This window comes from Chiloscyllium plagiosum, unplaced genomic scaffold (assembly GCF_037043375.1).
Source record: "Chiloscyllium plagiosum isolate Xiang-an unplaced genomic scaffold, Cpla_swu_hap1 HiC_scaffold_5, whole genome shotgun sequence".
Taxonomy (NCBI): Eukaryota; Metazoa; Chordata; class Chondrichthyes; order Orectolobiformes; family Hemiscylliidae; genus Chiloscyllium; species Chiloscyllium plagiosum.
This window is the reverse complement of record NW_028270143.1, coordinates 127,640,060-127,657,148: the sequence shown is the minus strand read 5'-3', so window position 1 is coordinate 127,657,148 and position 17,089 is coordinate 127,640,060. Positions and strand designations below refer to the sequence as shown.

The 17,089-nt window shown below is 42.0% G+C and overlaps 1 protein-coding gene across 2 annotated transcripts in view; it reads right to left on the bottom strand.

Annotated features, from left to right (window-relative positions):
* LOC122550186 (protein lifeguard 1) overlaps positions 1 to 17,089 on the bottom strand; it is a 95,662-nt gene that overhangs the window by 28,945 nt on the left and 49,628 nt on the right. For both annotated transcript variants that reach the window (XM_043690909.2, XM_043690908.2), the window contains 2 exons: positions 8,926 to 9,292; positions 3,260 to 3,375 (listed from right to left, as the gene is read on the bottom strand). In XM_043690909.2, coding sequence (XP_043546844.1) covers positions 3,260 to 3,375; positions 8,926 to 9,271 — 462 coding nt within the window. In that variant the 5' untranslated portion in view covers positions 9,272 to 9,292. The remainder of the gene's footprint in view (positions 1 to 3,259; positions 3,376 to 8,925; positions 9,293 to 17,089) is intronic.

Genomic DNA, 17,089 nt, shown 5'->3' with positions numbered 1-17,089 from the left:
CAGGACAGATGACAGTGGGGAGCACTTCAGGACCAGTGACTCTAGTTCTACGAAATTTTAAAATAGTTATGGAGGGAGACAAAAACTGCTCCACAGGTTCAAGTTCTAAATTTTGGCAAGGTATTAGCCAGGAGCTCGCAGGCATTGACTGGAGTAGTTTGCAGGCAAAAGGAACCTCCAACCTCAGGAACATATAGTCCTTAACTCTAGCTATTTCAGTTTTAAAGGCCTCCCACTTGCTGAAGGGCAAGGTTGGCACGAGTACAGAACCCTGGAAGACCAGCGATATGGAGGCTTTGACCAGAAAGGAGGCAGCATCAGCTGGGATCAAGGGAATCCTTGGAGGTATACAGGGGATACAGTTTACAGGAGGGTGATAAAAGGGACATGAGATAGTTTTGGCTGAGAAGATTAGGATAAATCCAAAGAGGTTACGGAAAAATAAGGAGAGAACAGGACCCCTCAGGGACCAAAGTGGACATGTGTGCGCAGAACCGCAGGAGATAGGAGAGGTCCTTGAATATTTATCCTGTGGAGAAAGCCAAGACTACTTAGGAACTTGGAGAAATTAGTGGTGATATCTTTCAGACAGTCCAGATCACATTGGAAGTGGTAATGGATGTACAAAAAAAGGTGGATAAGTCTCCTGGTTCTGACCAGATATATCCCAGAACCCTGCAAGAGGCTAGAGAAGAAATTTCAGGGGCCTCACTGATATATTTGCATCATTAGCCACAGGTGAAGTCCCAGATGACTGGAGGGTAGCGAATGTTGTGCCCTTATTCAAGGAGGGTTGCAAAGAGAAACTGGGAACTATGGACCAGTAAGCTTACCATCTGTGGTAAGTTACTTAAGATGGAGGGATAACACATACATGCATTTGCAAATATGGGATTTGATTAGTAGTCAGGATAGCATTGTGGCTGGGACATCATGCCTCACAATCTTGTCTGAACCCTTCCACTGTGGGTGGGACACTGTGCCTCACAAATTTGTAAAGAGTTCCTTGATGAAGCAATGAGGAAGGGGCGGTAGACGTAGTCTATATGGATTTCAGCAAGACCTTTGATAAGGTTCCACATGGTAGGCTGCTCTGGAAGTTTAGATCACATGAAATCCAGGGTAAGCTGGCAAATTGGATACACAATTGGCTTGATGATAGGAAACAGAGGGTAATAATGCTTGTCGGACTGAAGGCCTGTGACTAGTGGTGTGCCTCAGGAATCAGTACTGGGCCCATTGCTGTTTGTTATCTATACCAAATTATTTGAATGAGAATGTACATGGTATGATTAGTAAGTTTTCAGATGACACTAAAATAGGCAGCATAGTGGACTGCAAGGAAGGTTATCAGAGATTGCAGCAGGACCTTGATCAGCTGGGAAAGTGGACAGAGAAATGGCAAATGAAGGCTATTATAAAGAAGGGAGGTCTTGCGTTTTGGAAATTCAAATCAAGGTAGGAATTTTATGCTGAATGGTCAGGCCTTAAAGTAGTATAGTGGAACAGAGGATCTAGGAATTCAGGTTCACAGTTCTGAAAGTGGAGTTACAAGTAAGGCTGTGACAAGGAGTCACATGGCAGTGAAGACAGCTTTTGGCATATTGACCTCCTTCCGTCAGGGAACTGAGCACAGAAGTTGGGAAGGTATATTTCAGTTGTACAGGATATTGGTGAGGCTGGACTTGAGTGTATGGTGTTCAGTTCTGGTCAACGTGCTATAGGAAGGATGTTATTAACATGGAAAGACAGTGTGCAGAAGAAATTTAGAAGCATGTTGCTAGAACTCAAGGGTCAGAGTTACAGGGAGAGGTTGGAGAAGCTAGGACAGGTTTCTTTGGAGCATAGGAGAATTGGGGAGGGTTGATCTTGTCAAGACTGGGGAATCAAGGACTGACATATCAGATTAAGGTTAGAGGGGAAAGAATAAAAAAGGGAACAGGAGGGACATTTTTTTTGAAAGAGGGTGGCGTGCATATGGAATGAGCAGCCAACTGGAGTGCTTGAGGTGGGTACATTAACAACATATAAAAAGCATTAAATGTGGCACAGCAGCTAGCACTGCTGCCTCACAGCACCAGGCACTCAGGTTCGATTCCTGCCTCAAGCAACTAAGTGGCGTTCGCACATTCTCCCAGTGTTTGCGTGGGTTTCCTCTGGGTGCTCCAGTTTCCTCCCACAATCCAAAGATGTGCAGGTCAGGTGAACTGACTATGATAAATTGCCCATAGTGTTAGTCAGGGGTAAATATAGGATAGGGGAATGGATCTGGTTGGGTTACTCTTTGGAGGGTCGGTGTGGACTTGGACCGAATGGCCTGTTTCCATACTGTAGGGAATTTATGAATAAGAAAAGGTTTAGAAGGATATGGGCCAAGTGCTGGATATTTTGGTCAGCATGGACCAGTTTCAGCCAAAGGGCCTGTCTCCATGCTGTAGGACTCTAACTCTGCATCTGCAACACTCATATGGAATTGTGGATTACTTTTAGAGGGAGAACAAGAAAATGCAATACAGAGGAACCTTGATTATTCGAATGACACAGGTAGAGTGTATTTTGTTCAGATAATCGAATGCCAGTTAACAGTTTAGCAAAGCACTGTGACCTTGCAATTTTGTTCGGATAATCTGAAATTCAGGTAAGTGAATGCCAGATAATTGAAGTTCCTCTGTATAAAAATTGATTCGTGCATTTGGGATCCATGATTTCCTAGGTGGTGGTTGGAAGGACAAATGAACGAAATTATGATAAACCTCTACAAAATATTGCACTTGTTGAGGCAAAGATAGTATGTCCAGTTCCAAATATTACATTTTAGGAATAGGAAGACATTATCGAGGTAGAGACAACACACAAAAGAATAGCCCAAGAGGAGCAACTTTAGTTATGTGCATAGATTGGAAAAGGTAGAGCCATTCTTTATGAAAAGAGGTACTCAAGAGAAAATTTGATAGAAGTGGTGTTCAAAAAGCGGAGGCTTCTGGATACAGACAGAAAACTTCTTCCCATTGACAAGATCAAGAACCAGAGTACACCAATTAAAAGTTGAATGGCAAAAGAACAATAGAGAAAGTGAATGAAAAATACAAACCAAATTTAACATTTCAGGAGTTACTCTGGGAGGATTGGATCCCATATCCCCAAAACATTAGCCTGTTTTACTAATATCCCTATACCACCTTGCATAGTGAAAGAGTATTACAATTATTTTCATGTTTCCACATGTTCCTTCCAAGTACTTCACACACAACAGTCTTACCTTTCTAATAAATGCTCTGCGGATTTTCTTGTCTTCAAAGTTTGCCGCAGTGAACTCCTCGTTATCATAATAAGATGGTGGGACATCATCGTGATAACCAGGGCTTCCCAAGCCAACTATAATAAAGCAGAAAGTATTTACCACCAGATGGCATGCCTCGACAAGGAGATCCATAATTTTCTGAACCATAATGCCTTCAAATAGCACAATGATCATAAACAATGCAAGTAACACTACACAAGTGGCCAGAAAGTGGGATTAGTTATTCAAGCAGATAAACAAATAAATTTGCACTTTTAACTAATATTAACCTTGCTGTGCTTTCTCCATACATACATCCTCTCGTATTCTGGCATATTACTCATGTCTTCCACCTTGAGGACTGATGCAAAAATTCAAGACAGTAACAGGGAGCAGAGCTGAGAATGGTGGCCATCACCAAGGAGATGCTAGGAAAAATGAATGGCCTAAAAAAAAAAGGTGGCTAAGTCACCTGGACCAGACAGACTGCACACCAGAGTTCCAAGGGAGATAGCTGAAGAGACAGTGGAGGCATTAGTGGTGATCTTTTAGGAATCGCTAGAATCAGGAAGAGCCAGAGGACTGGAAAATAGCTAACGGGACACCCCTGTTTAAAAGACGGAGCAAGACAAAAGTCAGAACATTAAAGACCAATTAGCCTGAGCTCAGTTGTGGCTAAGATCTTGGAATCCATTGAGAGTCAGAGACTGCTGACAGGAAACAGGCCCTTTGGGCCAACGAGTCCATACAAACCCTCCAAAGAGTAACCAAGACCCATTCCTCTAACTAATGCACCTAAACTACACACCCCTGAACACTAGACAATTTAGCATGGCAAATTCAACCAACCTGCACATTTGGATTGTGGAAGGAAACCCACGCAGACATGGGGAGAACACGCAAACTCCACACAGACAGTTGCCAGAGGTTGGAATCAAACCAAAGTCCCTGATGCTGTGAGGGAGCAGTGCTAATCACTGATCTACTGTGCCACCCCATGGAGGTATATGGTAAAATAGGACAAAATCAGCATGGTTTCATCAAAGGAATTTTTGTGGAAGTAACAAGCAGGTTAGACGAAAGACAGCCAATGGATGTTATCTACCTGGACTTCAAGAAGGCCTTTGACAAGGTGCTGCACAGGGGGCTGCTGAGTAAGATAAGTACCCATGGTGTCAAAGACAAAGTGCTTGCATGGATAAAAGCTTGTCTGTCTGGCAGGAAGCAAAGAGTGGGGATAAAAAGGTCCTTCTCAGGATGGCAGCCAGTGATAAGTGGTATTCTGCAAGACTCCGTGCTGGGACCACAACTTTTCACTTTATACATTAACGACCTAGATGGAGGAAGGTGGTCATTCTGGCCAAGTTTGCAGATGATACAAAGATAAGTAGAGGGACAGATAGCATTGAGGTGGCAGGGAGGCTGCAGAAGGATTTGGACAGGTTAGGAGAGAGTGGGCAAAGAAGTGACAGATGGAATACAATGTGGGGAAAGTGAGGTCATGCACTTTGGTTGGAAGAATAGAAGCATGGACTATTTTGTAAGTGGGGAGAAAATTCAGAAGTCTAACGTGCAGACAGACTTGGGAGTTCAAGTCCAGGATTCTCAAAGTAAACTTGCAGGTGGAGTCAGTATTTAGAATGGCAAATGCAATTATGGCATTTGTTTTGAGATCACTTGAACACAAGAGCAGGGACGTACGTCTGAGGCTCTAAAAGGATCTGGGTAAAAGTGAAAACTGTAGATGCTGGAAATCAGAGTGGTGCTGGAAAAGCACAGCCTTTTTTGCCCAAAAAATCGATTTTCCTGCACCTCAGATGCTGCCTGACTAGAGTGGTGCTGGAAAAGCACAGCCAATCTACTCAAAAGGATCTGGTCAGAGTGTATTGTGCCCATATCTCAGGACATACTGGCCTTGGTGCACGTTCAGAGGTGGTTCACAAGAAATGTCCCAAGAATGAAAAGCTTAACATATGAGGAATGTCGGAGGACTCCGAGTCTATACTCAGAGTTTAGAAGGGTGAGGGGGAATCTAATTGAAACAAAATACTGAATAGCCTGGATGAAGTAAATGGGGGGAAAATGTTTCCATTGGTAGGAGAGACTGGGACATAAGGGCACTGCCTTAAAGTAAAAGGAAAGGCATATTATAATAGAGATAAAGAGAAGCTTCTTCAGCCAGAGTGTGGTGAATCTTTGGAATTTATTGCCACACAGAAGACTGTGGAGGTCAGGCCATTGAGGATATTTAAGACGGAGATAAATTAGGTTCTTGACTATCAATGAGATCAAGGGTCACAGGGAGAAAGTGAGGGTGGCACGGTGGCACAGCAGTTAGCACTGCTACCTCACAGCGCCAGAGACCCGGGTTCAATTCCCACCTCAGGCAAGTGAGGAGTTTGCACATTCTCCCCATGTCTGTGTGGATTTCCTCCAGGTTCCTCCCACAGTACAAAAGTGTGCAGGTTAGGTGAATTGGCCATTCTAAATTGCCCACAGTGTTGTTAGGTGAAGGGGTAAATGTAAGGGAATGGGTCTGAGTGGGTTGCTCTTCAGAGGGCCGGTGTGGACTTGTTGGACCGACGGGCCTGTTTCCACACTAAGTAACCTAACCTAACATGGGCGAGAAATTTATCAGGCATGACAATGGAAAGCAGACTCAATGGGCTTAATGGCCTAATTTCCACTTCTAATGTTTTATGGTCTCTTGATTCATTTATATAATGTTCTCAACAGTATAGAAGTTTCTGTCAAAATCATTTTTACTCTGAAGAAAATTAAAGTTTATTATTCAAGTCAAGGGAGAGTATTGACGAAGCAGCTAGGGTTGCTGTTCCAGTATTTACACTAGTGTGCCACACTGGGCACTGTTCCCCATCAACTCACCCAACACCCATAAAAGTTTTCCCCTCCGGCCCCACACTGCACACCACTTTACCTCCAGCCTGGAAAGGCAGTTGATCTCCCATACATCATAATGCAAATCACCAACCTACCAGACGTATGCGCATGCACACACATACACATGCAAAAACAGTGGGTGATCAGGGATTGGCAGCCTCATTCACCTCTGTGTACGCCCAGCTCCTGCCAGATCTGGGCCTAGCTCTAAGACTCAGGCACTACACCAGAGATAGATACGTGCCAGTTCCCCCTTTCTGCACCTCTTCAGTGTGGAAGGAAAAGAAAAAGTAGTAAGCAAAGGAAAAGAATAGAGTCAGCAATGTCAGGAAGACAGATTAAACATTTCCTGCTTTCTTTCCTCTAACTTCACCAATTTTCCTTAACCTGTTTTGAGATCAGAGTAAATCAAGTTCAAAATTCCATTTTTTTTTCTACGCTCTTCAAATATTAGCAATGAAAGTTCCCTTTTTGTTTAATCTTGAACTTACATGAAATGGCCTAGCATGGCACTTCAGATTACCTGTAAGTGTCTGGAGTGGTGTAGGGACAGACAGACAGATGCACAGCACAAAATACAGTTCTGTCCAACTTGCCCATGCCGACAGATATCCTAATCTAATCGCGTCACAACAGCTATCCAATTCACTTCATTCCCTTGTTTCCCCATAGCCAGGCGAGCTTACATCTTCTGAAGTATTTGAAAACTAAAACTTCCTTTCGATAAGTTGTGAATCTACTTCCACAATTCTCAGGTACTGCATACATTCTACGTCATGACTTGCATGATAAAAAATCATCAGAAATAGGTACAGAACTAAGCCATTCAGCCCATCAAGCCTGCTCCACCATTCAATAGGATCATAGCTGATTCAACACTCTTCACATCCACCTTCCTGCCCTTGCCCCATAACTCTTCTACTGATCAGCCTTAAATATACAATTGGGGTCTATCTCTACAGCACTGTGGCAACTTGCTCCAATTACACTCAACCCTCAAGAAGTTCCTTATCTCAATCTTAAGTTGATATCCTTTTATTCTGAAACTATGCCTTCTGGTCCTAGACTCATCCAGGAGGGACAACATCCTCAGCATTTACCCTGTCAAACCCATTAAGAATTCTATTTTTTCAACGAGATCACCTCTCATTCTTCTAAACTCCAGTGAGTAGATTCCAATCGGTTTACGGTGGGGGCGGGAAAGAGACAGCCTAGTGGTCTTAACACTGGACTGTTAATCCAGAGACCCAAGTAATATTCTGGGGACCTGGGTTTGAAGCGTAGGCAAAAAAAAAAAAAAAGAGTGAGGACTACAGATCCTGCTCCTCAGATGCTGCCTGACCTGCTGTGCTTTTCCAGCACCACTCTAATCTACACTAGGTTTGAATCTGCCATGACGGATTGTGGCATGTGAATTCACTAAATAACCATTGTCAATTTTTGGAAAACCCCATCTGGGTCAATAACTTCCATTAGGGAAGGAAACTGCCATCCTTACCTGATCTGGCCTACATGTGACTCCAGACCCACAACAGCGTGGCTGATTCTTAACTGCCCTCCAGACAATTAGGGTTGGGCAATAAATGCTGGCTTAGCCAGTGACACCTTCATCCCATTAATGAAAATAAAAGCCTTTGCTCATAACACCATCCCTCTGTACTAGGAATCATGCCTGAACTTAATAAATTTCAAAACCCCTGGTAAAAAGGGTCTTGTCCAGAATAGGAAATGTGTTGCTGGAAAAGCGCAGCAGGTCAGGCAGCATCCAGGAAAGCCCTTCTTCAGGGCTTCCTGAAGAAGGGCTTATGCCCGAAACGTCGATTCTCCTGTTCCCTGGATGCTGCCTGACCTGCTGCGCTTTTCCAGCAACACATTTCCAGCTCTGATCTCCAGCATCTGCAGACCTCACTTTCTCCTCTTGTCCAGAGGAGAACAATATCGCAGCCGAAACCTAACCAGACTGCAGGTTTGGCCTAACATTCTTGCTCCTGTACTCTTTGTAAAGCCAAAATATGTCATATGCTTCTCAACACCTTTATCAACATATCTTACTACTTTCAAGGATTTCTCACTGTTTCTAAACCCTTTACATACTGTTGCAAAATCCATCCTGAGTGTCATTTATCAATCCACGGCTTTCTAGTGATGATTAATTTTGCACCAGTCAGAATCTAAATTATTCCATACTGCTGAAATTGCTGTCACCAAGTTTCTGTATTCAGTTGCAACTGTCCAACCTCAAATCCCAGGAGAATTAGTGGATGATGACTGGAGGCTCTGCAACTTCTAGGAACTCATCCCTCAACTTCCAAAGATTTTTCTTGAAAACATTGGAGGGTAACCTCCTCCTGAGCTATTTTCATCCTGTCCAGTTTCTGTACTTCCCTCTTTTACTGTGATTGTAACAACACTTTTGGGATTCGTCAGTGTAGTTTCTCATTTTAGCTGCTTAGCCATGCCCTCAGCTGGAAGGCATCACGATCAAATCATGAGATTTCTGATTATTTAAAGGGATATAAAAATGTGAGGGAAAATAAGAGGGAGAAGATTAGCAATGATCTTAAGGAATGGCAGAACAAGCTAAGTTCCCAGTCAGCCTCACCTTTCCTCTCAGTCAATCCAACATAAAGAATTTTAAAAAAAGACAGAAGTCACACAACCACATAAGATTTCCATTCATTGTCAAGAATCCCTATTTTAAAAAAAAAGGATAAGACATTTGAAGTAGATTAGAAATTACTTACCATTTGAGTGCATCATTGGAGGTGGAGGCATGGGTGGCTGCTGGAATGCTCCTTGTGGAAATGCCTGTGGTGGCTCTCCATATGATCCTTGTGGAAAGCCAGGCTGTCCATAGGCAGACTGAGGATAAGGAGGCTGCACGTAACCAGCTGGCGGAAAAGCTGGCTGTCCAAATCCAGCCTGTTGAAAAGGGGGCTGCCCAAACGCAGCTTGCGGGAAAACAGGCTGTCCATATGGTGGAGGCTGTTGCGGATATTGGTCATTTCCGTATGACATCTCGTTATGTGGATAAGGAGGCTGTTGTGGATCTCCTGAGACCAGGTAGGCCTTCTCCTGCGACATTATCATTGATAACAGATCCTTATTGACCTGGGAAAGGAAATAAAAATAGAAAAAAATAGAAAAAAGAATGCAGGATGGCATATGTAAAAAATGAGATATCAACTGGGCTTTTAAACAAAAAAAGTCCCAAACTGGAAAACTTGCATGCCAAAACAGTAATGTCTGTCACTTGCAGTTTATGCTAAGTGATCCCACAACCATAAGATCAGATCAAAACTTTGCAGTCTTGCCACATCCAGTCATGAATGGTGGAGAACAATTGAAAAAAGAACACTCACTGGATTTGGTAGTTCCACAAAAATTCTTAAAAATCAGAACTCGCTTGAGGACTGAATTGCATACTCCTGCTTCTAGTTTTTACAGGCTCACTGGTTCCTTAGACAGCACCTTCCAAACTCAGGACCACTATCATCCAGACGGTCAAGAATAGCAGTAAGATGGGAAAACCCTCAAAAGATCCATCCAAGCCAGTCTTGAATTATAAGTGTATGGTTCCTTCAGTATCACTGGGTCAAAATCCTAGTCCTTGCATGGAATCTTATACACATTTGTCCGGTACAGGGTATTGGGTCTTTTGTTCTGGCGAGTAGACGGAGCGTGGCTGTCCATTTATGTGCTGTCATGAATCAAAGTGGTCAGAGAAGTCTAGCTGTCAGTTCAGAGACATTTAAAGAAGGTAGAGTAATTAGTGTGTTAGGTTGTAACATGTCCACATCGCATTGACTGTCTGCCAGGCATCTATGGATGAAGGTGAGATTTCCATTGTTGACAAAGACTTCGTACAGGTGTTCTTTTCTTCAACTAAGAGTGCTGCAGTATTGTAGCCCTTTAGAACAGGATCTTAATGCAGCTTCTCATGTTTGGGTGCTGCTGATTATAATGCAGGATCTGTGTATGGATTTTCTACACTTTTGTTGTGCATTCCCCATTCTGTTCTTTCTCCCTTCACATCTAGGAATGGGAGTTGGTTGTTAATTTCCTCCTCTCATACATTTTATTCTTGTGAGCAGAGTGTTGATGGACTTAAGTTTGCTCAGAGCTGGAAGATTCATTTTCAGAAGTTTCATCATATTAGTTAACATAAACCAGTGAACTGCCAGTGAAGCACTGGTGTTATAGCCTGTTTTCTACTGGTCTTGCATTCCCTTGGACTGGAGGGGTCATTTCCTATGGCTGAGCCATTTCCTGTCCTTACCTCTGTAGGGTGATAAAAGGGATCCAAATCGGTTTTGTTGACAGTGTTCTGGCTGGAATGCCATGCTTCCAGGAATTCTCGTGCGTGTTGGTTTGGCTTCTCCTAGGATGGATGTGTTATCCCAGTCGAAGTGGTGTCCTTCCTTAGCTGTATGTAAAGATACTATGACAGTGGGTCATGTCTTTGTGGCTATTTGATACTCATGTATCCTGGTGGCTAACTTTCTGCCTGTTTGTCCAGTGTAGTGTTTGTTACAGTGCTTGCAAGGTGTGTTGTAAGTTACATCAGTTTTGCTTGTTGGCTGTATACAGTCAAGTTCAGTAGGTGCTGTTTTGGTGGGTTTGTGGGCTACCTGGCCCACTCACTAGTATCCTTATATACAGAGAAGGAAGGACACCACTTTGACTGCGACAACACACCCATTTCCAGCTCTGATCTCCAGCATCTGCAGACCTCACTTTCTCCTCATCCTAGGACAAGCCAAACTGACATACAAGAATTCCTAGAATCATAGCAATCTATCTCCATCAACAAACACATCAAATTTAGATCCCATCTATCACCCTCAGATAAAGAACAGGAAATTTCATCACCAGCCCAAGGAAACCTCAATACAAATAGAGAGCAGGCCATAACACCAGTACTTCAAAAGGTTCACAGAAGGTGTTGCCTAATTTGGTGATGAAACATCTGAAAGTGAACCTTCCAGCTCAGAACAAATTTACATCCAGAACCTCAACCGGAGCTACAAATCATCTCAAAACTCACCATGGTGTTGATAATCCAGTGTGCACTCTTGATTTTTTTTTGTAATAAAAGAACAAAGTGTCATCTGCATACCTGATCCAAAGTTGGGGCCAAATTTGTGGGAGGGTTCTTTGTTCCAGTCATTGCATCACTGCTTCTGCTAATGAGCAGAGAGATAAGTGAGCCCATGGTGTCCTGCTAACTTGTTTATATTTGGCTGCTGATATGACAATCAAGCACAGGTCCAGTAGTTTGAGTTTGCGGTCCTTGTTGATTGGTTCCCTGTTGTCATCTGTTATGTTTATAGGTCTATCTACATCAAAGACTGGAGCAGCCCATGGTCGCTGCTAACCACCAACTTTAAAAAGGAACAAATACTAGCCTAGTCAGCAATACCCCCATCCCATGATTGAATACTTTTAAAGTGTTGACTGTTTTGTCAGGTTAGGCTCTAAATCACCCATTTCTTCATCCAAAAGATTCTAGCATCTTCCCCCTCTCCCCCCCAGTAGTTACTATGGTCTACATTTTTCAGCTTTCTGGTCCATCCCTTGAACTGGTACACCACAGCAGTTTTTTAAATCTGTTGGGAGCCTCCTGTGATCAAGTGGATTAAGGTTTTGTGCATTAAGTGTCTAATTTTCTTGCTATAATCTTGTGTAGAGCTGACATACTGTGCATAGGAACCAGTTGCCTGGAAAGGGGACTCCCAAACTGTCCCCAGTGAAAATGAACAGGTTTGGTACAGTAAAATTTCTCAAACCCAAAACATGATAAATTAAGCATATGCTTACAAAACTTTGTCTCTCAGAAGTCCAAACATTCACATTCATCATAGTCCAAACACTCATTCATCATTATGGCATTATGTAACCACAGTTCCACAATATACTGCTCTTTATTCATAATGTAGATCAGCAGTGCTTTCCAGAACAGCTTTCACCACTTGATATTATCAACAGCAAGACATTTGAACAAACTCTTGCTTTCTCTGATCGTCACGGTCGTAGCTTATGTAGTTTTCCCAAATATTTTTTTCAGTGAAACAATGACACCTACTCATTGTTTGGCTGTTTCTGGTTTAAAAGGATCACTTTAGTATGGCAAACCTTTAAGACACCAAAAAGAGCCAGGATTGTGCTAATCAATTTTTTAGTTGATCAAGTAGTCACAATCAATGAAAAATCACACTAAGTAATAAAATGTGTATACCCCCTGCATTACATTTCGATTTACAGCATAAAATCAAAAATAATGGTTTAAAAGAAAAAACCTTACAAGAGCCTTCTCATTCACATGCTCAACGGACTATACAAACATTGGAGATCATATAATAAAATTTGTATTTCAGGTATATAAAATGTGTCTTTTTAATCAAGAGTGCTGTTTCATAAGGTTCCAGTTAAAGCAAAGTTAGCTGGATTTCCAGATTTTAGACCTTTCTTAGCTACCTTGTATGTTGTTTCCAAGAACAGACCAGAGGGAGGAAATGTGCTTCTTCTCCTTAATCATCTACCCCCTAACCCATATCTGCTTTCCTTAAATCTAAACCTACTGTAGGAACCCATTTAGGTGGTTGCACAGTAATTTCACATGACAATGCTGTGAGAAAATTCAATTATCCATCTTTGCAGAATACCAAGTTCATTAAAAAGGGCATTATATTTTGCAAATAAAGATTTTGTTCAGAGTTAGAACAAATGTTAGCGTTTTCACCCATTGAGACCTAGAACATACTGCAGCACTGTTGTTTCTACTTTGCTTCGTATTTCTAAATTGTTTTTCATCCGAACTCTTAGTCTTCCCAATCCCTGATAAAGGTTAAGGCCTCATCTGCAGCCCAAGTTTTACAACTTACCAGAGCAGAACTTTGCCTGGTCATTCTTTCTTGAATACTCACGCTATAATGCCAAAATCAAAATCTTGTTTCACACACTAGTCTTCAAGTTCTGTTTCACATTCTCAAACCTGTCTGACCCTGTACTAGTTTATGCACAACTTGGGTCACAGTCAAGAGCTAGTTACCTCAACATTCTGCATTTTAGTTCAGACCTCAATTCCTCAAACCCCCAGAGCATCTTTTCTAGTTCTATTTGGGTCGTGGCTCTCATGTGAATGATAATGAGATTCTACCCTACCCATTCCAGGTTCTTCTAAAAAGGTGAAGAGAAAAGACATCCTCAACACTAGATATATAGCAACATCCAGAACACAAGGAAAGATGCTTTTCTCACCGGCAATGCCATCTCCTTTCAAGATCACGTTCAGTTTCCCCACTTGAACAGCATTCTGCACACAGTGCATGATCTGAGGGCTCATTCATCCTGCACACCTTGTTCTCATCCACAGAAATAGAATATACCCAACATCTGTGAATCTCAAAGTCATAGCTAAATAACTTTATCCTCACACCTGCTTGACTCTCAGTCTCACTATTTCTGACTGACCAACTACGAGGTTCTACTTTAAAATTTCATCAAGTCACAACCAGTAAATTGTTTCCAAGTAGGTTTTACTTCCTTCATCGCTATATACTACATATAGTCTCTTCAATATGGCATAAATGTAGTTTTGTTTTGCAACTTCAAGATATCAGACTTTTTTTAAAAAAAAAAATGTATGCCTGCTGCTGCTCCTGGCATGCTGTCTTGCACTCAAACTGGGATCAATCCCCTGACTTAAAACTAGGAGAGAAGGATATTCCACACCATGAAGTTACTGATTGGAGAGTTAAATTATTCCCCAGGATGCAGTTGCTTAACAATTTGCTTATTAAAGTACGTACATTAAAACACTTATTTCAGTAGAAAGGTTTGACCAATAGCCCCGATTTTCATTCTGCTCCTCTATCTGGTAGAAATGAGGCAGGGATGCATTATTTAAAGACACAGCTATTAGTTAGCCCCAATTTCTCTTCCTGAAATATCCTTGTACTATTCCCAGTTGGAGAAATAAGCAGGACACCTACAGAAAGGAGGCAGGTTGTTTCAAAATACACAAATCATATTGTTACATGACAAACATCTTCTAAAGATGTGAGTGTAACAGCCAGACTTACTGATATCGTCATGTTGAAATATTTATTTGCCACACTTCCTGTTAACTCAAGAGGGACAGAAGTCCTTCTCTGCAACTTGCAAGGAAACCTCATGCCTTGCCTGCACCCCTGTTCAATAGTCAGACTACCCATTTGGCCAATGGTTTGGGAAAGACCTCCATTAAGATTAATGGCTTTCACCTCCCCAGACTTACCAAGTTTCCAACAAGCTATACTCCCCATCTTACCCTTAATATGGAGTCTGTATTTTGGGGTCTTCAGGTTTACATATTTCTCAGATGTGTGACAATACAACTGTATTTTGTGAACTGTGTAGTTTACTTATAGCTATGGTATTACTGTTTTAGATCTAGGGGAATGGGTCTGGGTGGGTTGCGCTTCGGCGGGCCGGTGTGGACTTGGGCCGAAGTAATCTAATCTAAATCTAAAAACCATTGTCTCAGTTTACTTGACATTTCTGCATTCCCTTTATAAAGTGCACTGGAATTAATATGCTTGAGTTGCGGGAATATCCTGGGGTGTTTACAGTTCACATGGCTCATTAAGTGAGCACACAGAACAAGCTGTGCTAATGAGTCACAATGAAGTGGTGCATTGCAGATTTGTAACCTTTATTGAATTTCTGCTTCCATTTAATTTTTGGAGAAGCAGTTTAAGATAATGTTAGAGATTTCTAAAAATGACTAAAAAGGTGAATACAGCAGATCAAATGTTAGCATGATTAACAGATATGCCCAGTCATAGCTAAATAACTTTATCCTCACACCTCCTTGACACTCAGTCTCACTATTTCTTTGCTTATAATAGGGAATTTTCAAAATTGGCAGCCTGGATCCAGTGAAATGCAGCAAGGGCCACTGCTACCTTCAAACTCTACTGAAAGAATTCAGTCCATGATTTCCCCCTTCTCTTTCATTCAAGTTTGATGATACAAAAATGTAGGTTGAAATGCAAGCTGTCAGACAGAAAGCCAGATAGTTTAAAAAACGGTCAAAATAGCAAATGGAGTATCACTGGCAGATGTATTCTTCCTACCAACGTGAATAACAACAAGTGATCTTTCAGTAGACACCGATTATCAGAGGGACACTGATTTAGGCATACATGGAAAACTTAGCATGGAAAAAACAGCAAACAAGCAAAAAAAAAACAAACATTTCCCTTTATTGCAAGGAGATGACTGTACAAGAATAAAAAAAGGTGTGCCTGCATTTGTACTTAAGTTTTGCAAGATCAAACTTTGAATACAGTGCACTGTTTTGGTTTACATACTTGGAGTCAGTCTAGTTATTTTAACCATCTCCATTGGTTCACTAGATTAAACAGAATTACAAAGGAACGAGGGCTGAGTTTGTGTGGACCGGGAAAGGGTTTAAGCAGAAAAGACAACAGTAAATACAACAGCTACCCTAAAGTATAGGGATCTAAAAGTGATTTTGGGTTGCATCCAAGGATTTGAGGTAGCAGAGAGTTAGTGGATGAACTGGTATTAAATCTTCCATAAATCCAAAGATTCTTGGACAAGTCCCAGAGGATTGGGAACCTACCAATACAAACAGTGAGGGAGATTAAAAAAAAACAGGTAAATACAGGCCAGTGAGCTCAACAGTCTTTGGGAAAAATGTTACAATCCATTTTAAAGCTGTAACAGCTGAGCATTTAGGAAAGACAGAGACCATGGCTTCATGAAGGGAAAATCATGCCTGACAAAAATTATAATATTAAGTAGAAACGTGTTTGAGAAGATTTGTAGCTCAGGTTGAGGTTCCCGATGTAGGTTTGCTCACTGAGCTGAAAAGTTAGTTTTCAGATATTTCATCACCATATTAGGTAACATCTTCAGTGAGCCTCCGAATGAAGTACTGGTGGTGTAACCCGCTTTCTATTTATATTAGATCAGATTCCTTAGAGTGGAAACAGGCCCTTCGGCCCAACAGGTCCACACCGACCCTCCGAAGAGTAACCCACCTCGGCCCATTCTAACTGGCGCACCTAACACTATGGGCAATTTAGCATGGCCAATTCACCGGACCTGCACATCTTTGGACTGTGGGAGGAAACCGGAGCACCCAGAGGAAACCCACACAGACACAGGGAGAATGTGTGGAGTTTGCACATTTTCTGTGTCTGCGTGGGTTTCCTCCCACAGTATATGCTTGAGTTTCCTAGGGTTAGTGATGTCATTTCCTGTTTCTCGGGGGTATTAATGGGATCCGAGCCAATGTCTTTGTTGATAGAGTTCTGGTTGGAATGCCATGCCTTTAGGAATCCTTGTGTCAGTATCTATATGGCTTGTCCTAGGATGGACGTGTTGTCCCAAAGTGGTGTTTTTCTCATCTGTATGGAAGGATACTAGGTGAGAAAGGGTCATATCTTTTTGTGGCTAGTTGATGTTCATGCATTCTGGTGGTGAGCTGTCTGTTTGTCCAATGCAGGTGTTTGTTATAATATTTGCACGGTATTTTGTAGATGACATTAGTTTTGCTTGTTGTCTGTATAAGGTCTTTCAAGTTCATTAGCTGCTGTTTTATAGTGTGTTGGTGGGTTTGTGGACTACCATGATGCCAAGGAGTCCGAATTGTCTGGCAGTAATTTGGAGATGGAAATTGAAACATCAGAAATGACTGCCAAACTATTCAGGCCCCTTGGCATCACGGTAACCCACAAACCCACCAACACACTAAAACAGCAGCTAATTAACTAGAGTGTGTTGGTGGGTTTGTGGGTTACCGTGATGCCAAGGGGCCTGAATAGTTTGGCAGTCATTTCTGATGTTTCAATTTCCATCTCAAATTACTGCCACACTATTCAGACTTCTTGGCAT